The sequence below is a fragment of the Periophthalmus magnuspinnatus genome, chromosome 2 (assembly GCF_009829125.3).
Source record: "Periophthalmus magnuspinnatus isolate fPerMag1 chromosome 2, fPerMag1.2.pri, whole genome shotgun sequence".
Taxonomy (NCBI): domain Eukaryota; kingdom Metazoa; phylum Chordata; class Actinopteri; order Gobiiformes; family Gobiidae; genus Periophthalmus; species Periophthalmus magnuspinnatus.
The window spans coordinates 1,525,245-1,541,237 of NC_047127.1; the positions used below are offsets into that span (position 1 = coordinate 1,525,245).

Below are 15,993 nucleotides of genomic sequence, written 5' to 3' on the forward strand. Positions count from 1 at the left end.
GGCCCATATTACTCTACTTAAAGGGCCCATATTACTCTATTTAAATGGCCCATATTACTCTATTTAAAGGGCCCATATACTCAGGGTCAGAGGTCATCATGACGAGTAAAAGGAGGTGGGCCCACGTGACGTTTTTTTCCTCCTTTTTGACTGATTTTTATCCTTGATGTTTGAAATAAATTTTACCAAACCAACATAAATAAACCTTTAACAACAACAACACACACTGGACATTATGAAGGACATTAGAATTTTGTAGTTTTTATTCGTTCAGTGCCGTTAAAATAAGTGTTCGGGCGCCGGCGTTACGAGGGTCAGGGTCAAGTGTTGAGGACGACCTTTGTTTTTCTGCCGAGTTTGAACATTCGAGACGTTCGCCACCGGGTTTTTCCCGCCCGTCTCATTCCTCTCTGAGCTCATTTTTCTTAATTTCCTCCATGTTCTTCTCGACTTTGACCTTTGACCCTTGACCGTCCATCAGCTCTTTGCTCCTCTGCTGCTCCTTGACACTTTTGGGGAGATTCTTTAAGTCTGACTCTTTTTTCTCTTTCCCTGCACGAATTATGTAAATCCTCAATCTGGGTTTTCATTTCAATGTCAAGAGCAGTTTCTTTTTGCACCGATTCATCCTCGAAATGCTCCACTTTTCTTCTCAAATACGCGTTTTCGCTCCCACTTCCTGGAACGTTTTTGAGTCCAAACCAGTACATTTTAGTTTTAATTTCTGCTTCATATTAGATCGTTTCTTCTCAGCTTCTTCCTGCTTCACCTCAACTGTTTTAGCTCCGCCTCCAGTGTGCGTTCTTTCTGAGTGAGCGTTGATGCTTTAGTTTTCAGACTGTCCGTTTTGTCCCATCGTTTTATATTTCGTTGTTTTCGTTTTTGTCCAGATCCTCGCTCTGTTTTTTTGGCGTCTTTAGCGTCAGTGAGTTTGTCGTTTTTAAGCTAACTTCACGCCGTCTGGACGACTTTTCAATCTGAATGTCGTTCGTTTCCATTGCGGTTTGCGTTTGTGTTGTTTGTTAATCTGTGATACTCGCTGGAGGTCAGAGGTCAGAGGTCATAGTTCTAAGGTTGGTGGTTGATCTGCTTCATGTTTAATTTCTCTGTAATTATTGGACTTATCCACATGAAACAAAAACGGGCGCAAAGTTCAGCGTCTTCTGTCAGTTTAAAAAAACAAAAGTCACATGATTTTTACAAAAGTGGTTTTATTATTCCGCACCAAAGTCGTGACTGTGGCCGTGGAAACACCGCGCAAAATACAACATTAGCCCCCGGGATTTTTTTGACGGGGACGACTCTTCAATTTAGCTAATCAGTTGTTTTATTACTTATTACTTTTATTTACTTTTAGTTTGTTTTCTGTTTGTATTGTATTTTGAACACGTGAAACAGAGAGTCTGGTGTGTCAGACTCATTTTCACCGAGAGCCACATCAACAAAACAAAATGGTCGCTCTCAAACGCCCAGATGTAACTGTAAGATAAATGTCACTACGTTTTAATCTTGTTAATTAACCGTTTCTGTGTTTATTACTCTTTTAGGTTACAAATATTACACATGGATTTGCATAGACATGAAAAAATGGCTGTTTACCTGTGAATCTCCTGATAAACTGACCTTTTAAGACAGTCAGACCTTTTAATTTACTTTGTCGCGGCCACATAAAATGACGTGGTGCGCCGCATTTGGCCCACGGGCCTTGAGTTTGACACATGTGGTTTAAGTGTTGGGTCTCCCTGCGTAAACACAGATGAATAAATAAATAAATGTTAATTATCTTGAGCTGAGACAGATTTGCGGGGATTACAAAACCACTCTGCTGTGAAATGACTCATAAAACACTCGCAGGTGTTCGTCTCCGCCAAAAATAACACGAGAGCTTTTAATTAACGAAGACCCAATACCTGAATCTACTTCCTCCATTCGCTTTAATCTCGTCTGCCGTGTTTTTGGGACGACCCCCGGCCTGTTATCGCCTCCACACGTTTGAGGGGGAGGAGCTGTGGGGTCTGGGGGTGTGAGGACCCCCTTTAAACGGAGGTGTGACAAACGGCCTTGGGTCTTAAAGGGGAGGTGTGCGGGGGTCGGGCGTCTCCTCCACATTCTCTTCAGCTCTTCCCTCGTGTCTTTGATGTGCTGGCAGCAGTTTGTTGTCGTCCAGCTGTGTGTGTGTGTGTGTGTGTGTGTGTGTGTGTTTGTAAAGAGCGGTGGAAACGAGAGACTAGACTGGACACGAGCTGGACGTGACCACACAGGTGTTACAGACGGAGAGAAGATGACTAACATGACCTCTCACCTCTGATCATTATGGATTAAAACAAAACCACAAAATACTGGGATAATAAAATGTGCTTTGGAAGAAATAAGTTTAAAAGCTTCAAATCTGGTACAAATAGTCACTGCACACATTCTTAATTTATGTTTATTTATGTTGATTTGTGCTGATTCAAATAAAAACAGTTTACTCGCTAAATTAGCCAAGAGCTAAGATGCTAATCAGATAATGCTAATCAAAGCTAGCATAGCATGTTGAAGTGGGAAACACACGAATGTTCAAACACAAAACAGAATCTAAATCTGGAACTAAACCTGGATTAGAACAGGACTAGATGAGGACTAAAACAGGTCTAAATCAGGACTAAACCAGGACTAAACCAGGTCTAAACCAGGACTGAACCAGGACTAAACCAGGACTAGAACAGGACTAAACCAGGACTAGAACGGGACTAGAGAAGGACTAAACCAGGACTAAACCAGGACTTAAACCAGGACTAGACAAGGACTAGAATGGGACTAAATCAGGACTAAACCAGGACTAAACCAGGACTAAACCAGAACTAAACCAGGACTAAACCAGGACTAGAACAGGACTAAACCAGGACTAGAACAGGACTAAACCAGGACTGAACCAGGACTAAACCAGGACTTAAACCAGGACTAGAACAGGACTAAACCGGGACTAGAACAGGACTAAACCAGGACTAGAACAGGACTAAACCAGGACTAAACCAGGACTAAACCAGGACTAGAACAGGACTGAACGAGTGCTTGTGGTCGTGAGTCACTTTTCTGCTGCGTTGTTTCTGGAATGATCCTTTGTCTTGTTGATTCTGCTTCAGGCTAAATGCAGCTCACTTAGGCTATGCTAATATTAGCATAAGGAGAACTGGCTCTGTGCACAACAGCGCCCCCAACCTCTCTGTTAGCGTCACTACTTCCTGTCCAGTTTTATCTCTATGAGGGTTTTTACAAAGTCACGATAAAAGAAATAAATATTTAAAGATGAGGCAGTGGACAGGGAGCTGCAGGTTAGGGGTCAGAGGTCAGAGGTCAGGGGGTTAGGGTCAGACAGTGGACAGGGAGCTGTGGATGGACATCACTGACAACATGTTAAAACAAAAACTTCACCAGAGACACAAGAGACATGTTTGTGCCTCAATGCTAACGCTAACGCTAATTTTGATCCATAATAAACATTAAAACGCCACAAACTGAAGTGTTCTGCGTGTAAAAATAACCACATAGTCTTTATTTTAACTAATTTGAATGTTAATAGGTTGTTTATTTTGAGTTGGAACAGATTTTAATAAAAGTGTTTCACTTTGAGACGCAGTGCATGAGCTAGCTAGCGTGCTACAAGACTATTGACACCATTAATGATGCAAAGTCGCACCTAAAACACATCTTGTTGTCATATTTTGTGCAATATTATTCTTGTATTTGACCTTTTACTCATTCGACTCGTGTTTTTAAACTGGTCTAACTCACTTTTATTATTTTTACGTTGTGCGGGACTTGGACGGGACTAAAAATGACTTATATAACAGTAACAATGATCTGCAAGAAACTGTAATCTAACGCGCTTTAGTCCCAGTCTCTCTCGGACCCCCTCCTCATTAATTACACCGTGCCCATGGGCTGCAGCACCCCCCCTCCACCCGCCCCACCTCCACCCGCCCACCTACATGAAGAAGATCGCTTAAAGATGTTGATGTTAATAATTAGGGATACTCGAGCACACATGTATCGGGTTTTTTGCACAGGTCGGGAGGACATCTGCGCTAAAGGGAGACGTCAGAACAGTACGAGCGCATTTTGTAATAATGGAGGAGGTTTACACAACAGGGCCGGACGCACAGGGAGACAGCTGTGGACTCGGAACATCTGGACCGGGGGGATGAGACGGAGACAGAGAGAAGACAGGGAGAGAAAAATGAGTTAAGGTCACGTGTGCGCTGTTTTCAACGTCCTAATGTCGTTTCCTCGTCACAAACAGACCCGGAGTTGTGTTTTGTTTCATTGTCACACGTTTAAACGCAAAAAAAAACTGTTCCACCTTGTGATGTCATCATGTGGTGATACAGGAAGTGCTCCACTGTGTTTTTAAACTCCACACATCTTCATTTATAGAATCGTTTTCTCTCCTTTCTCTCGCCTCTCTCCCACTCTCTCTCTCCTTTCTCTCTCCTCTCTCTCTCCTCTCTTTCTCCTCCCCGGTGTCTCTCTCTCTCTCCTCTCTTTTTCTCTCTTCCTCTCATCTCTCTCCTTTCTGTCTCCTCTCTCCCCTCTCTCTCTCACTTTTTCTCCCCTCCCTCTCTTTCTCTCCTCTGTCTCTCTCTCCTCCCTCTCCTCTCTTTCTCCCTTCCCCTCCTCGCTCTCATCTCTCTCTCCTTTCTGTCTCCTCTCTCTCCTCTGTCTCTCTCCCCTCTCTCATCTCTCTCTCCCCTCTGTCTCCTCTCTCTCTCTCCCCTCTCTCTCTCTCTTTCTCCTCCCTCTACTCTCTCCCCCCCTCCTCTCTCTCTCATCTCTCTCTCCCCTCTGTCTCCTCTCTCTCTCCCCTCTCTCACTCTCTTCTCTCTTTCTCCTCCCTCTCTCTCTCCCCCTCCTCTCTCTCATCTCTCTCCCCCCTCTGTCCCCTCTCTCACTCTCTCCTCTCTCACTCTCTTCTCTCTTTCTCCTCCCTGGGGTCTCTCTCTCTTCTCTCTTTCTCCACCCTGGTGTCTCTCTCTCCTCTCTTTCTCTCTCTCCCCCTCCTCTCTTTCATCTCTCTCTTCTTTATCTCCTCTCTCCCCTGTCTCCTCTCTCTCTCTTCTCTCTTTCTCCACCCTGGTGTCTCTCTCTCTCCCCCTCCTCTCTCTCTTCTCTCTCATCATGTGTTGAGAGAGAGAAAAACGAGTGAAGATTAAACCATTGAAACACTACAGTTGTTCAGACGTGGCTCGTCTTCTTGTTTTATGTCTTTATTCCACATGAAGGTGACAAGAAGTTTCCAAATCCCAAAGCCGCGTAGTAAAAAATCGTGAGTAAAACCGTCAGCGTCCGGGGTCGAGTTACGGCGCGAGAGTCCAGCTGTTTAGGTCAGTGTGTCAAATGGCGACGGGGGGGACAGGGCGATAAGTCCTGACACGAACGAGGAGGAAGAGGAGGAGACGAGGAGGAGGAGATGAAGGTGTGAACTTTAAACATGAGGTGTAGGTGTTAATAGATTTAGCGAGTTTGTCCCGACGCTTGAGTCTCTCCTGAACATCTGCTCCGGTCTGTTTTTTAAATGACACATTGTTTTTGTCTCTTTTTTTTTTTACGCAGGTCAACACGTTCCAGGCTGTGATCGGGTACGACGAGACCGATTCCTACGTCGTCTTCCTCTACCCCGAAGATGGGCTCAATTTCTTCGGAACTAGGCCAAAGGTAAACGACCTGGATTCAGTGAGTTTACAGAAAGATCATAAATCAAGAGATTCAGTATGAAAAATTTCACACATGTGGTTTAAAGTGGACGTGTTACGCTGTTTTCTGTGTTTTAATGTCGTTTCCTCGTCACAATCAGACCTGGAGTTGTGTTTTGTTTCATTCTCACATGTTTAACACAAAAAACCTGCAGATTTAGACTGGGTTCTTCTCTCAAACTGAAAACGCTCTGTTCCACCTTGTGATGTCATCATGTGGTGATACAGGAAGTGCTCCACTGTGTTTTTAAACTCCACACACCTTCATTTATAGAATCATGTGGATCATTTCAGTCCTGGAGTTGCCAATCTTCCCTCTCTCTCCTCTGTCTCTCTCTTCCCCTCTCTCTCTCACTTTTTCTTTCCTCCCTCTCTCTTTCTCTCTTCTGTCTCTCTCTCTGTTCTCCCTCTTCTCTCTCATCTCTCTTTCCTTTCTGTCTCCTCCCCTCTGTCTGTCTCTCCTCTTTCTCCCCCCTCCTTTCTCTCTCACCGTCTCTCTCTCTCCTCTCCTCTGTCTCTCTCTTCCCCTCCTCACTGTCATCACTCTTATCTTTCTGTGTCCTCTCTCTCTCCTCTCTTTCTCTCTCTCCCCCTTCTCCCTTGTTTCTGTCTCCTCTTTCACTCTCTCTCCCCTCTCTCTCTTTCCTTTCTGTCTCCTCCCCTCTTTCTCTCTCACTCTCTCTTTCTCTCTCACACTCGTTCTCTCCCCTCTCCTCTCTCTCTCTCCCCCTTCTCCCTTCTTTCTGTCTCCTCTCTCACTCTCTCTCCCCTCTCTCTCTTTCCCTTCTGTCTCCTCCCCTCTGTCTGTCTCCCTCTTTCTCTCTCTCTCACACACTCGTTCTCTCCCCTCTCCTCTGTCTCTCTCTTCCCCTTCTCACTCTCCTCTCTTTCTCCTCCCCGGTGTCTCTCTCCTCTCTCCTCCTCTCTCTCTCCTCTCTCTCTATTCTCTCTCTTCTCTTTCTTCATGTGGTGATACAGGAAGTGCTCCTCTGTGTTTTTAAACTCCTTCATTTCTAGAATCATTTGGATCATTTCAGTCCTGGAGTTTCCTCTTCTCTCTCTGCTGAACTAAAGGTAAAACGACCACTTGATGACATCACAAGGTGGAACAGAGCGTTTTGAGCTTTGTAGATGTAACAGACTCATAATAAATGAAACAAAACCCAACTCCAGGTCTGTTTTTGATGCGCTGACGACATTAGAACGTGGAGATTGTTGATATTTTTTGTTTCTTGCGTTGGAAGGAGTCGTACAACGTGGAGATCGAACTTCCGGCTCGTGTGGGCTTCAGCAGAGGAGAAGTGTCGTATCTGCTGTTCTCCAGGACAGAGGGGCCGTACTACAGCGTGAGGAGCGTGAGGAACCTGCACCAGTGAGTCAGACCTCAGTGTGTGTGAACATGTGTCCAGCACCAGGGCCGTACACACAGGGGCCCGGGGAAGGAACACCGGGGGGCCCCTGATAGAAATGAATAGGAAAATGGTCCAATTTGGAAATCCTGTTCTGGTCTTGTTCTGGTCTTGTTCTGGTCCTGTTCTGGTCTTGTTCTGGTCTTGTTCTGGTCCTGTTCTGGTCCTGTTCTGGTCCTGTTCTGGTCTTAATCTGGTCCTGTTCTGGTCTTGTTCTGGTCCTGTTCTGGTCTTGTTCTGGTCTTGTTCTGGTCTTAATCTGGTCCTGTTCTGGTCTTGTTCTGGTCCTGTTCTGGTCTTGTTCTGGTCCTGTTCTGGCCTTGTTCTGGTCTTATTCTGGTCCTGTTCTGGTCCTGTTCTGGTCTTGTTCTGGTCCTTTTCTGGTCTTGTTCTGGTCCTTTTCTGGTCTTGTTCTGGTCCTGTTCTGGCCTTTTTCTGGTCTTGTTCTGGCCTTGTTCTGGTCCTGTTCTGGTCCTGTTCTGGTCTTGTTCTGATCTTTTTCTGGTCCTGTTCTGGTCTTGTTCTGGTCCTGTTCTGGTCCTGTTCTGGTCTTGTTCTGGTCTTGTTCTGGTCTTATTCTGGTCCTGTTCTGGTCCTGTTCTGGTCTTGTTCTGGTCTTGTTCTGGTCATGTTCTGGTCTTGTTCTGGTCTTATTCTGGTCCTGTTCTGGTCTTGTTCTGGTCTTATTCTGGTCCTGTTCTGGGGCCCCCTAATATAAATTAATAGGAAAATGGTCCAATTTGTAAATTCTGAGCCGTAAACTTTGGATCTGGGACAACAGACCGTTTTTAAATGAGTGTAAAGTGTTTTCTGTTCCATTTTGAGCCCGTAAACTTTTAAAAATGAAGTTGCAGTGCTCCTTTTCCCCCCTGCAGACCCGGCCCTGTCTCGTGGTTCTACACAGACTATAAACACTTTTTATTATGACCTTTTTTTTTTCTTATTTTCTTCTGTGGCTGTTCATTTCAAAAGTTTCCAAACAATAAAAACATTTCACAACCACAGAGGCACCAGTCCAGCGTTTTCAGTTTTATCAATATTCTTGGTTTAAGTATCTCAATATTAACCAATCCCAGAGACTCAAAACAGATTTTTTTTGCCCTTAAAACAAAACAAAAATAAAACTAAACTGATCCAAATGTCGTACGTAGCTGTTTATCCCTCCACTAACCACAGAACAGATTTGTGTAAATAAAAGTTGAAACATTATGAGACTTTCTGGGCCGACTGCAAACACTAAAAAGTCTAATTACATTCTTTACATTTTTATTTTATTTCATTTGTTCGTTTAATTTCGTTGGCATCAAGAATCAAAAACAAAATAATCAGACAATTAACATAAATGCGACTGTCATGTCCTGAACAAAAGAACAGGATCAAATCTTATAAACACATTTGAGCCAGAGTTTCAGTATCGATATATCGATATATCGATACCAGAATCAGATCGGTGCATCACGAGCCCCAGTTATTTTAATATTTTTACAGATTATTATATAATTGGTTTGTTTTTGAAAAATATTCACTGAGGCTGAGGTCACAAGTTTTGATCTGATCAGAGGAGAAGAGGCCGAATGTGGACGTGTTTGAGTTTAGTTTAGGTTTAGTTGTTCTGGTTCAGTTCTGGTCTTGTTCTGGTCTTGTTCTGGTCTTGTTCTGGTCTTTTTCTGGTCCTTTTCTGGTCTTGTTCTGGTCTTGTTCTGGTCTTGTTCTGGTCTTGTTCTGGTCTTGTTCTGGTCTTGTTCTGGTCCTGTTCTGGTCTTGTTCTGGTCTTTTTCTGGTCCTTTTCTGGTCTTGTTCTGGTCTTGTTCTGGTCTTGTTCTGGTCCTGTTCTGGTCCTGTTCTGGTCTTGTTCTGGTCTTGTTCTGGTCTTGTTCTGGTCTTGTTCTGGTCCTGTTCTGGTCCTGTTCTGGTCTTGTTCTGGTCTTGTTCTGGTCTTGTTCTGGTCCTTTTCTGGTCCTGTTCTGGTCTTGTTCTGGTCTTGTTCTGGTCTTGTTCTGGTCCTTTTCTGGTCCTGTTCTGGTCTTGTTCTTGTCTTGTTCTGCTCCTGTTCTGGTCCTGTTCTGGTCCTGTTCTGGTCCTGTTCTGGTCTTGTTCTGGTCTTGTTCTGGTCTTGTTCTGGTCTTGTTCTGGATCTTTTCTGGTCCTGTTCTGGTCTTGTTCTGGTCTTGTTCTGGTCCTGTTCTGGTCTTGTTCTGGTCTTTTTCTGGTCTTATTCTGGTCTTGTTCTGGTCTTGTTCTGGTCCTGTTCTGGTCCTTTTCTGGTCTTGTTCTGGTCCTTTTCTGGTCTTGTTCTGGTCCTGTTCTGGTCCTTTTCTGGTCTTGTTCTGGTCCTTTTCTGGTCTTGTTCTGGTCCTTTTCTGGTCCTGTTCTGGTCTTGTTCTGGTCCTGTTCTGGTCCTTTTCTGGTCTTGTTCTGGTCCTTTTCTGGTCTTGTTCTGGTCCTTTTCTGGTCCTGTTCTGGTCCTGTTCTGGTCTTGTTCTAGTCTTGTTCTGGTCTTATTCTGGTCTTATTCTGGTCTTGTTCTGGTTCAGTTCTAGTTCTGTTCTGGTCTTGTTCTGGTTCAGTTCTAGTTCTGTTCTGGTCTTGTTCTGGTTCAGTTCTAGTTCTGTTCTGGTCTTGTTCTGGTCCTGTTCTGGTCTTGTTCTGGTCCTTTTCTGGTCTTGTTCTGGTCCTTTTCTGGTCCTGTTCTGGTCTTGTTCTGGTCCTGTTCTGGTCTTGTTCTAGTCTTGTTCTGGTCTTATTCTGGTCTTATTCTGGTCTTGTTCTGGTTCAGTTCTAGTTCTGTTCTGGTATGAGTTTAGTTTTAGTTCTTTTGGTTCTGTTCTGGTTTGAGTTGGTTTAGTCTCAGTTCAGTCCCGGTGCTGATGTGGCGTTTGTGTGAATCCATCTGGAGGCGTTTGGCTAATGCTAACGCTGCTATCGCTCTGTCATGTTTATCTGTAAATGGATTCAATCTTCATATTTTGTTGTTTTTTGTTTTTTTCCACAGAGTTGGAAACACCGGCATCCCTGGAGTTTGGCTTTTCCACACTGGAAACCGTTACTCTTTTGACAACATCGTCCCGGCCTCGTTTGGTGGACTTCTGGCCACCGCCCCCCCGAGAGGATACGAGTTTGGCCTGGTAAAGTCACCTCTGTTTTACATCTTTATTTCATCTGAGGCAAGGAAAGGTTATTTGTACAGCGCAGTTCGTAAACAAGGTAATTCAAAGAGCTTTACAGAATAAAAAATAACATTAAAGTAGAAAAGTGCAGAATAAAAACCTCACAACTGCACATTATAAGCACAGATCTATAATGAAAAAATAGTTTCTTAAGAATGATTCGTCCTTAAATGTAGGTTACACAGTAGTTAAATGGACATAGCTAACCTGCTAGCCACCGCGTTCCAAACAGGAAGTGATCATGGGGACACTTCCTGCTCCATCGACTCTGGCTCCAGTTCACTTTCTATGTATAAACTGTGTCCTCTCTCTGTCTCTGCTGCTTCAGACTCATTTTGGTCTTAAATGTTCGTAATAACCTGCTGTACATGATCCTAAGGTTAATTTTTTTAGTTATTTGGAGTTTATCATTATTTATGTACTTTTTTAATTTGGAGTTTTTTTATTTTTTTATTTATTTTTATTTATTTTGAGGTTTTTGATTTTTTTTTTCTTTATTTTGAGTTTTTATATATATATATATATATTTTTTTTTTTTTATTTTGAGGTTTTTTTTTTGTTTTCTCTCTACATGATCCTAAGGTAAATTTTTTTTGTTATTTGGAGTTTATGATTATTTATTTACTTTTGTTATTTTTAAGTTGTGTTTTTAATTTTTTTTTATTTTAAGGTTTTGTTTTTTTTGTTTGTTTTTTTTGTTCTTTTGAATTTATTTTAGTTTTTTTCAGACTCATTTTGGTCTTAAATGTTCGTATTAACCCTCTACATGATCCTGGGGTTTTTATTTCACTATTGTGTCTGTAAATCAAGATCTGAACATTAATAACAGACAAATCAGGTCCTTCTTTCCCCGAGGTCGCTCCTGTTAGCGTTAGCAACAGGTTTGATTGACAGCGTTGCTAAGCGCCCGCTCCCTGCTAAACGTTAAGTCGTTTCTATCCCTGAATCCTTCGTTCTTCTTCAGGACTCCACCACCCCAGAATACGCCGAGCTCGAGGAGTATTCTGACAACATTTACAGCCCGGATGAAGACGAGGAAGAAGATTACCCTTTAACCGGAGGCGACGCGGAGTTTCAACCAGTCGAACGCGCCGCCACCCCCGCCCCGCAAACCGAAGCCCCGCCCACTCCGCGCAGCACCGAAGACGCCCCTCTGACCGAGCCGAGCGAAAGGCCCGGGGTAGAGCCCAGGCGGTACGCTCCTCCCCCGCCGCCACAAGACACCGCCAACGCAGCGGGTCGCGTGGAAACGGCGCCGCAACAGCCACAGGTAAAGAACGAACGCACCTGTTTAAACTGTGACAAATATAATATAAAACACCACATTTTTTTTTTTTTTTACAGTTTTACATTTTATAAACACACAGAAAACATCAAATATATGAAGTAACATATATGAAATTATGCAGAAAAGAAAAAACGTGAAATATCTCCACTCTGACAAAGCAAAGGGCGGCCATTTTGAGAGTTTGAATCTAAAATATTTACAGCAATTTAATCGTTATTTCATGTTTTTTCTTTACTACATAATTCCATTTATCTTAATTCATATATTTGATGTTTTCTTTGTGTTTAAAAAAATGTAGAAAGTAGAAAAAAACAGAAAAAAAAAAACATTAAACGAGGGGGCGTGTCCAAACCTTTGACTGACATTAGTAGTTTCTTGTTTCCATGGCGCTGTACGTCTTTGCTTTGAATTTTCCACAGTACGGCATTTAAATCACAGACGTTTTTATTACTCTAGAAACAGTTTGAGCTGTGCGGGTGGCGTCGCATCTCCATAGATCTTACCCGCGACTTGGCTTGGCGATGTTATCTCCGTGGAAACAAGCAGGTTACGGACTGTCCAGTAGGAGAAAGTTTCGTAGTATACCTTTAATCTTTTGGAATATAACTGATGACTGGATAACGATGACAATAAACTATAAGATATATATATTTTTAAGTTAGTTTTAGACGACGGCCGACCTTAGACTTTTTCATTTCAAATCCAAAAACTCCGCACCTTTTCTCGTAGCGTTTTTTTAATTAAACTATCTTTGAAGCGCGCGCATCTGGTACAAATTGGTAAAGTATCGCGCCGATCTTTCTGTGTTTTGCCCGCGGGGAGGCCGTGTCTGCTTGTGTGGCAGCATGTTTTATATTTACTCCCAAAGATCAGTGAAACTAAAAAAAGGGGGTTTTCATTTGGCAGGGCTCTCCGCGTCTCATATGCAACGATTTGAAACGAGTTTGGTGCAGTTTGAGGTTGAAAAACAGGCACATTTGGGGTCATTTTAATGGCATTATTGAAACGCTTTACTAAATGTTAAATCGTGACTTTCTTGACAGTGTAACACATAAGAGATTCCCATGTTTTATCTGAACTTTTATGTATATTTTGATCGGAAAGTGGCACATTTCTGGTAGAAGATGTGCCGTTTACTCACCTCTTTAGTGTCAGTTCTACCTGTTTGCGTGTTTTTCCTCAGTCCGGCTCCGTTTTTCAGCCTGTTCCGGCCCTTCTTTTGTTGTTTTCTCTGCAGCCGCCTCTCGTTTTGTTCATCATCCCAGGGTCGTCTATATATTCTGCTTCTGTTCTGTCCGTTTTTAATTGTTGAACAGTCAAGAGCAACATTCAAGCTCATCTGAAATACTCTGTTGTTTGCATTTATATCTGTTTGAGTTTCCTGTTCCTGAGTTTATTTGCCTGTTTCCTCATTTGAATCCCCAGTGTGGAAGAGATTTTTGTTGATATTAAATAAGACGTTAATCCTCAGTTGTTTAGTCCCTGATTTACCATATTCTGAATTATCTACTTAAAGAACACTTCCTGTTGTAGTTTATAAGACATGTGACTGTTCATTTGGTTGTTTGTTCATTTAAAAAACACGCAGGCTCTGTCATTTTTGAATAAACTTTTGGCGTTTTTTCCCGTGTTGCCCGTGAGCCGAGTTTTTCACCAGCGTGACACTTTAGAGATGTCACCGCTTAGAATTAAACTTCAACTCCATCATAGACTGTTTATATAAATGGACACAGCTAACATGCTAGCCGCCACGTTCCAAACAGGAAGTGATCATGTGCGCACTTCCTGTTCCATGGAGTCTGGCTCCGATTCAGTTTATATTGAAAAACTCTGTCTCTCTCTGCACCTGCTTTTCTTTTCTTTTTTTGTTATTTTGAGTTTTTGTTTGTTTTTTAGTTATTTTTATTTTTTTTATTTTTTTATTTTTTTTACGTGTTTTTTAAGTTTATTTTCTTTATATTTTTTTGTAATTTTTTTGTTTTTATTTTTAGTTAGTTTTAGTTGTTTTATTATTATTTTTAACGTGTTTTTTAAAGTTTATTTTCTTAATTTTTTTTGTTATTTTTTTTGTTTTGTTTTTATTTTTAGTTATTTTTAGTTGTTTTATTATTATTATTTTTTGTCTTTTTGATAAACTGTGTCCTCTCTCTGTCTCTGCTGCTTCAGACACTTGATTGACAGCGTTGCTAAGCGGAAAGCAGCATTATCTCCAACATCGTCGCTCCTGATTGGCTCTGTGGTTGCTATGATACTCACGGTCTGAATTCCAAATATGAAACTTGTCTCCAAATTAGCCGCTAAAATGAGCCTCATTTGGAGCCGAACGCTGTCACTTCTTAAACAGTTTATGAGCTCCATGGAGACATTGACAAGTACAGGTCAGATCTGTGAAGCGGCGGACCGTCAGTAAAGCTACAACCGTCAGATTTTGGTCCTAAACTTTCACCATTCTGATGCTAATATTACTCTGTTTTGCACTTAAATGAAACTGTTTAAGGTCCCTCGTGACGATCCTCCTCATTTACCTGTGAACATTTCTGCGTCCAGGTCCCTCTCGAAGTCGTGGACGTGTACCCCCCTCCCCCCAGCGACCCCCACCTCTCCCCCGGCGGTCACGTGGTCAACGTGGACGAGGACGATGTTGACTTTGACACTGGAGGTACGAAACCCGGGGGCATATTCTGAGCTCATGAAAGTCTGATGGCGAGGAAAAGGGGGAAAAACCGACTCCTATGCAAAACTCCCAAAACCTCGGCTCCGTCTGCAGCACAATAATGCCGTTGTGGAGACTTCCAAGTGTGTCTGCGACTACCCCGGCCCACTCCCACTGACTTCTGCTTCAAAATGAACCCTTTCTCTGCCCCTTCCCCTCGTTACGTAACCTTAAAAAAACCCTCCGTGTACTAGAACATCATCGAAGTTAATCTTGTTCAACTTTAAAGTGACGAAATGGCGTTTTTAGACAAGTAGTGCCAATATATTTTCCCCAAAAAGTTATAATTGTTGTTGTAATGCCTCCCCGGTGAATACACGCTCACTGAGAAAATATCCTAGCTTCCTGTTTTGCGTGTGTACTTGCGAGATGCCCCTGTAGGAATCGAGAATGCGGGTCCCGGGCCGCCTGCTGAATGGACAGATAGTGACTGTGTAATGGGGAAAAATGAGTCAGTGAAATACACACGGAGGAGTTTTGAAAGTTCACCGGGGAGGTCTGAGCGCGCTAAACCGGGAAACGACGAGTTAAAGCGGATTTGACTTAAAGCGAACTGTGGTTTAATTCTGTTTCCTCGTCACAGACAGACCTGGAGTTGTGTTTTTTTTGTTTTTTTTTGTTTCGTTCACACATGTTTAACGCAAAAAAAAACAAAAAACTGCATATTTAAGCTGAGTTCAAACTGAAAACGCTCTGTTCCACCTTGTGATGTCATCATGTGGTGATACAGGAAGTAGGAAGTGCTCCGCTGTGTTTTTTAACTCCACACACCTTCATTTCTAGAATCATTTGGATCATTTCAGCGAATCTGGAGTTGAACTAAAGGTAAAATGAGCTGTTTTTAACTTGAAAACTACTACTACTTGATGACATCACAAGGTGGAACAGAGCGTTTTGAGGTTTGGAGACGTTACAGACTGATAATAAAGCGTGACTCAAACGTGTGTGAATGAAAAACACAACTCCAGGTCTGTTTTTGAGGAATAAATTGCGTCTGATCCTGATTTTTATGCAACAGTAATGATTAAAAACACCTTTATTCTTGACAATATAATGTAATTTTCAGCACAAAATGATAATTCCTGTAATGCCTCCGCGTGGTTTTATGCTGCTACTGATAAAGATCGTTGCAGTATTGATAATCAGAGCAGGATCTGGTTGACACAATGCCCTCGCTGTAGACGCACAGCTGTATTTCATGCGTCTCTTCGGAGGGGATTCCCACAGAACAGCAGCTGGTTTCTATCCCGATCTGTTCTCGAGCTTTAAACAGTTTAAGTCTGTGTTTACGTGCTCCTAATCCTTTCACTTGACTTACTTACAAGTCAGTGTTTCCATTTACAGTAACACAAGACAAAATGCTGTTATGAAACTTGCACTTGTCGTCGTTTAAATCTTAAACTAAATCGTATCTTTTTGTTGACTTCACAGTGATCCAATACACCACCGAGAATAAGGAAACATGTGCGAGGTACGTTCCTTCATACAGAATCATTTTAATCTGATCAGAGCTGGATAGTCATCTCCGGAGGGACGGGCTGCTGTGATTGGTCAGTTAAAGTGCGGGAGTTAGGAGTTTTATGGTTAAGGTTAAAGTTGCGTTTGGGAACATGGTTATGGTGAGTTAGTTAATGTGAAAAAAAACAAAAAAACATTGAATGAGTTGCTTATTTATGGATTTATT

At 42.5% G+C, this 15,993-nt stretch overlaps 1 protein-coding gene across 2 annotated transcripts in view; it reads left to right on the forward strand.

The window, feature by feature from the left end:
• The window catches only part of nid2a (nidogen 2a (osteonidogen)), a 72,175-nt gene that overhangs the window by 14,282 nt on the left and 41,900 nt on the right, over positions 1-15,993 (forward strand). For both annotated transcript variants that reach the window (XM_055227287.1, XM_055227290.1), the window contains exons 4-9: positions 5,593-5,694; positions 6,977-7,104; positions 10,134-10,266; positions 11,273-11,578; positions 14,144-14,255; positions 15,741-15,780. In XM_055227287.1, coding sequence (XP_055083262.1) covers positions 5,593-5,694; positions 6,977-7,104; positions 10,134-10,266; positions 11,273-11,578; positions 14,144-14,255; positions 15,741-15,780 — 821 coding nt within the window. The remainder of the gene's footprint in view (positions 1-5,592; positions 5,695-6,976; positions 7,105-10,133; positions 10,267-11,272; positions 11,579-14,143; positions 14,256-15,740; positions 15,781-15,993) is intronic.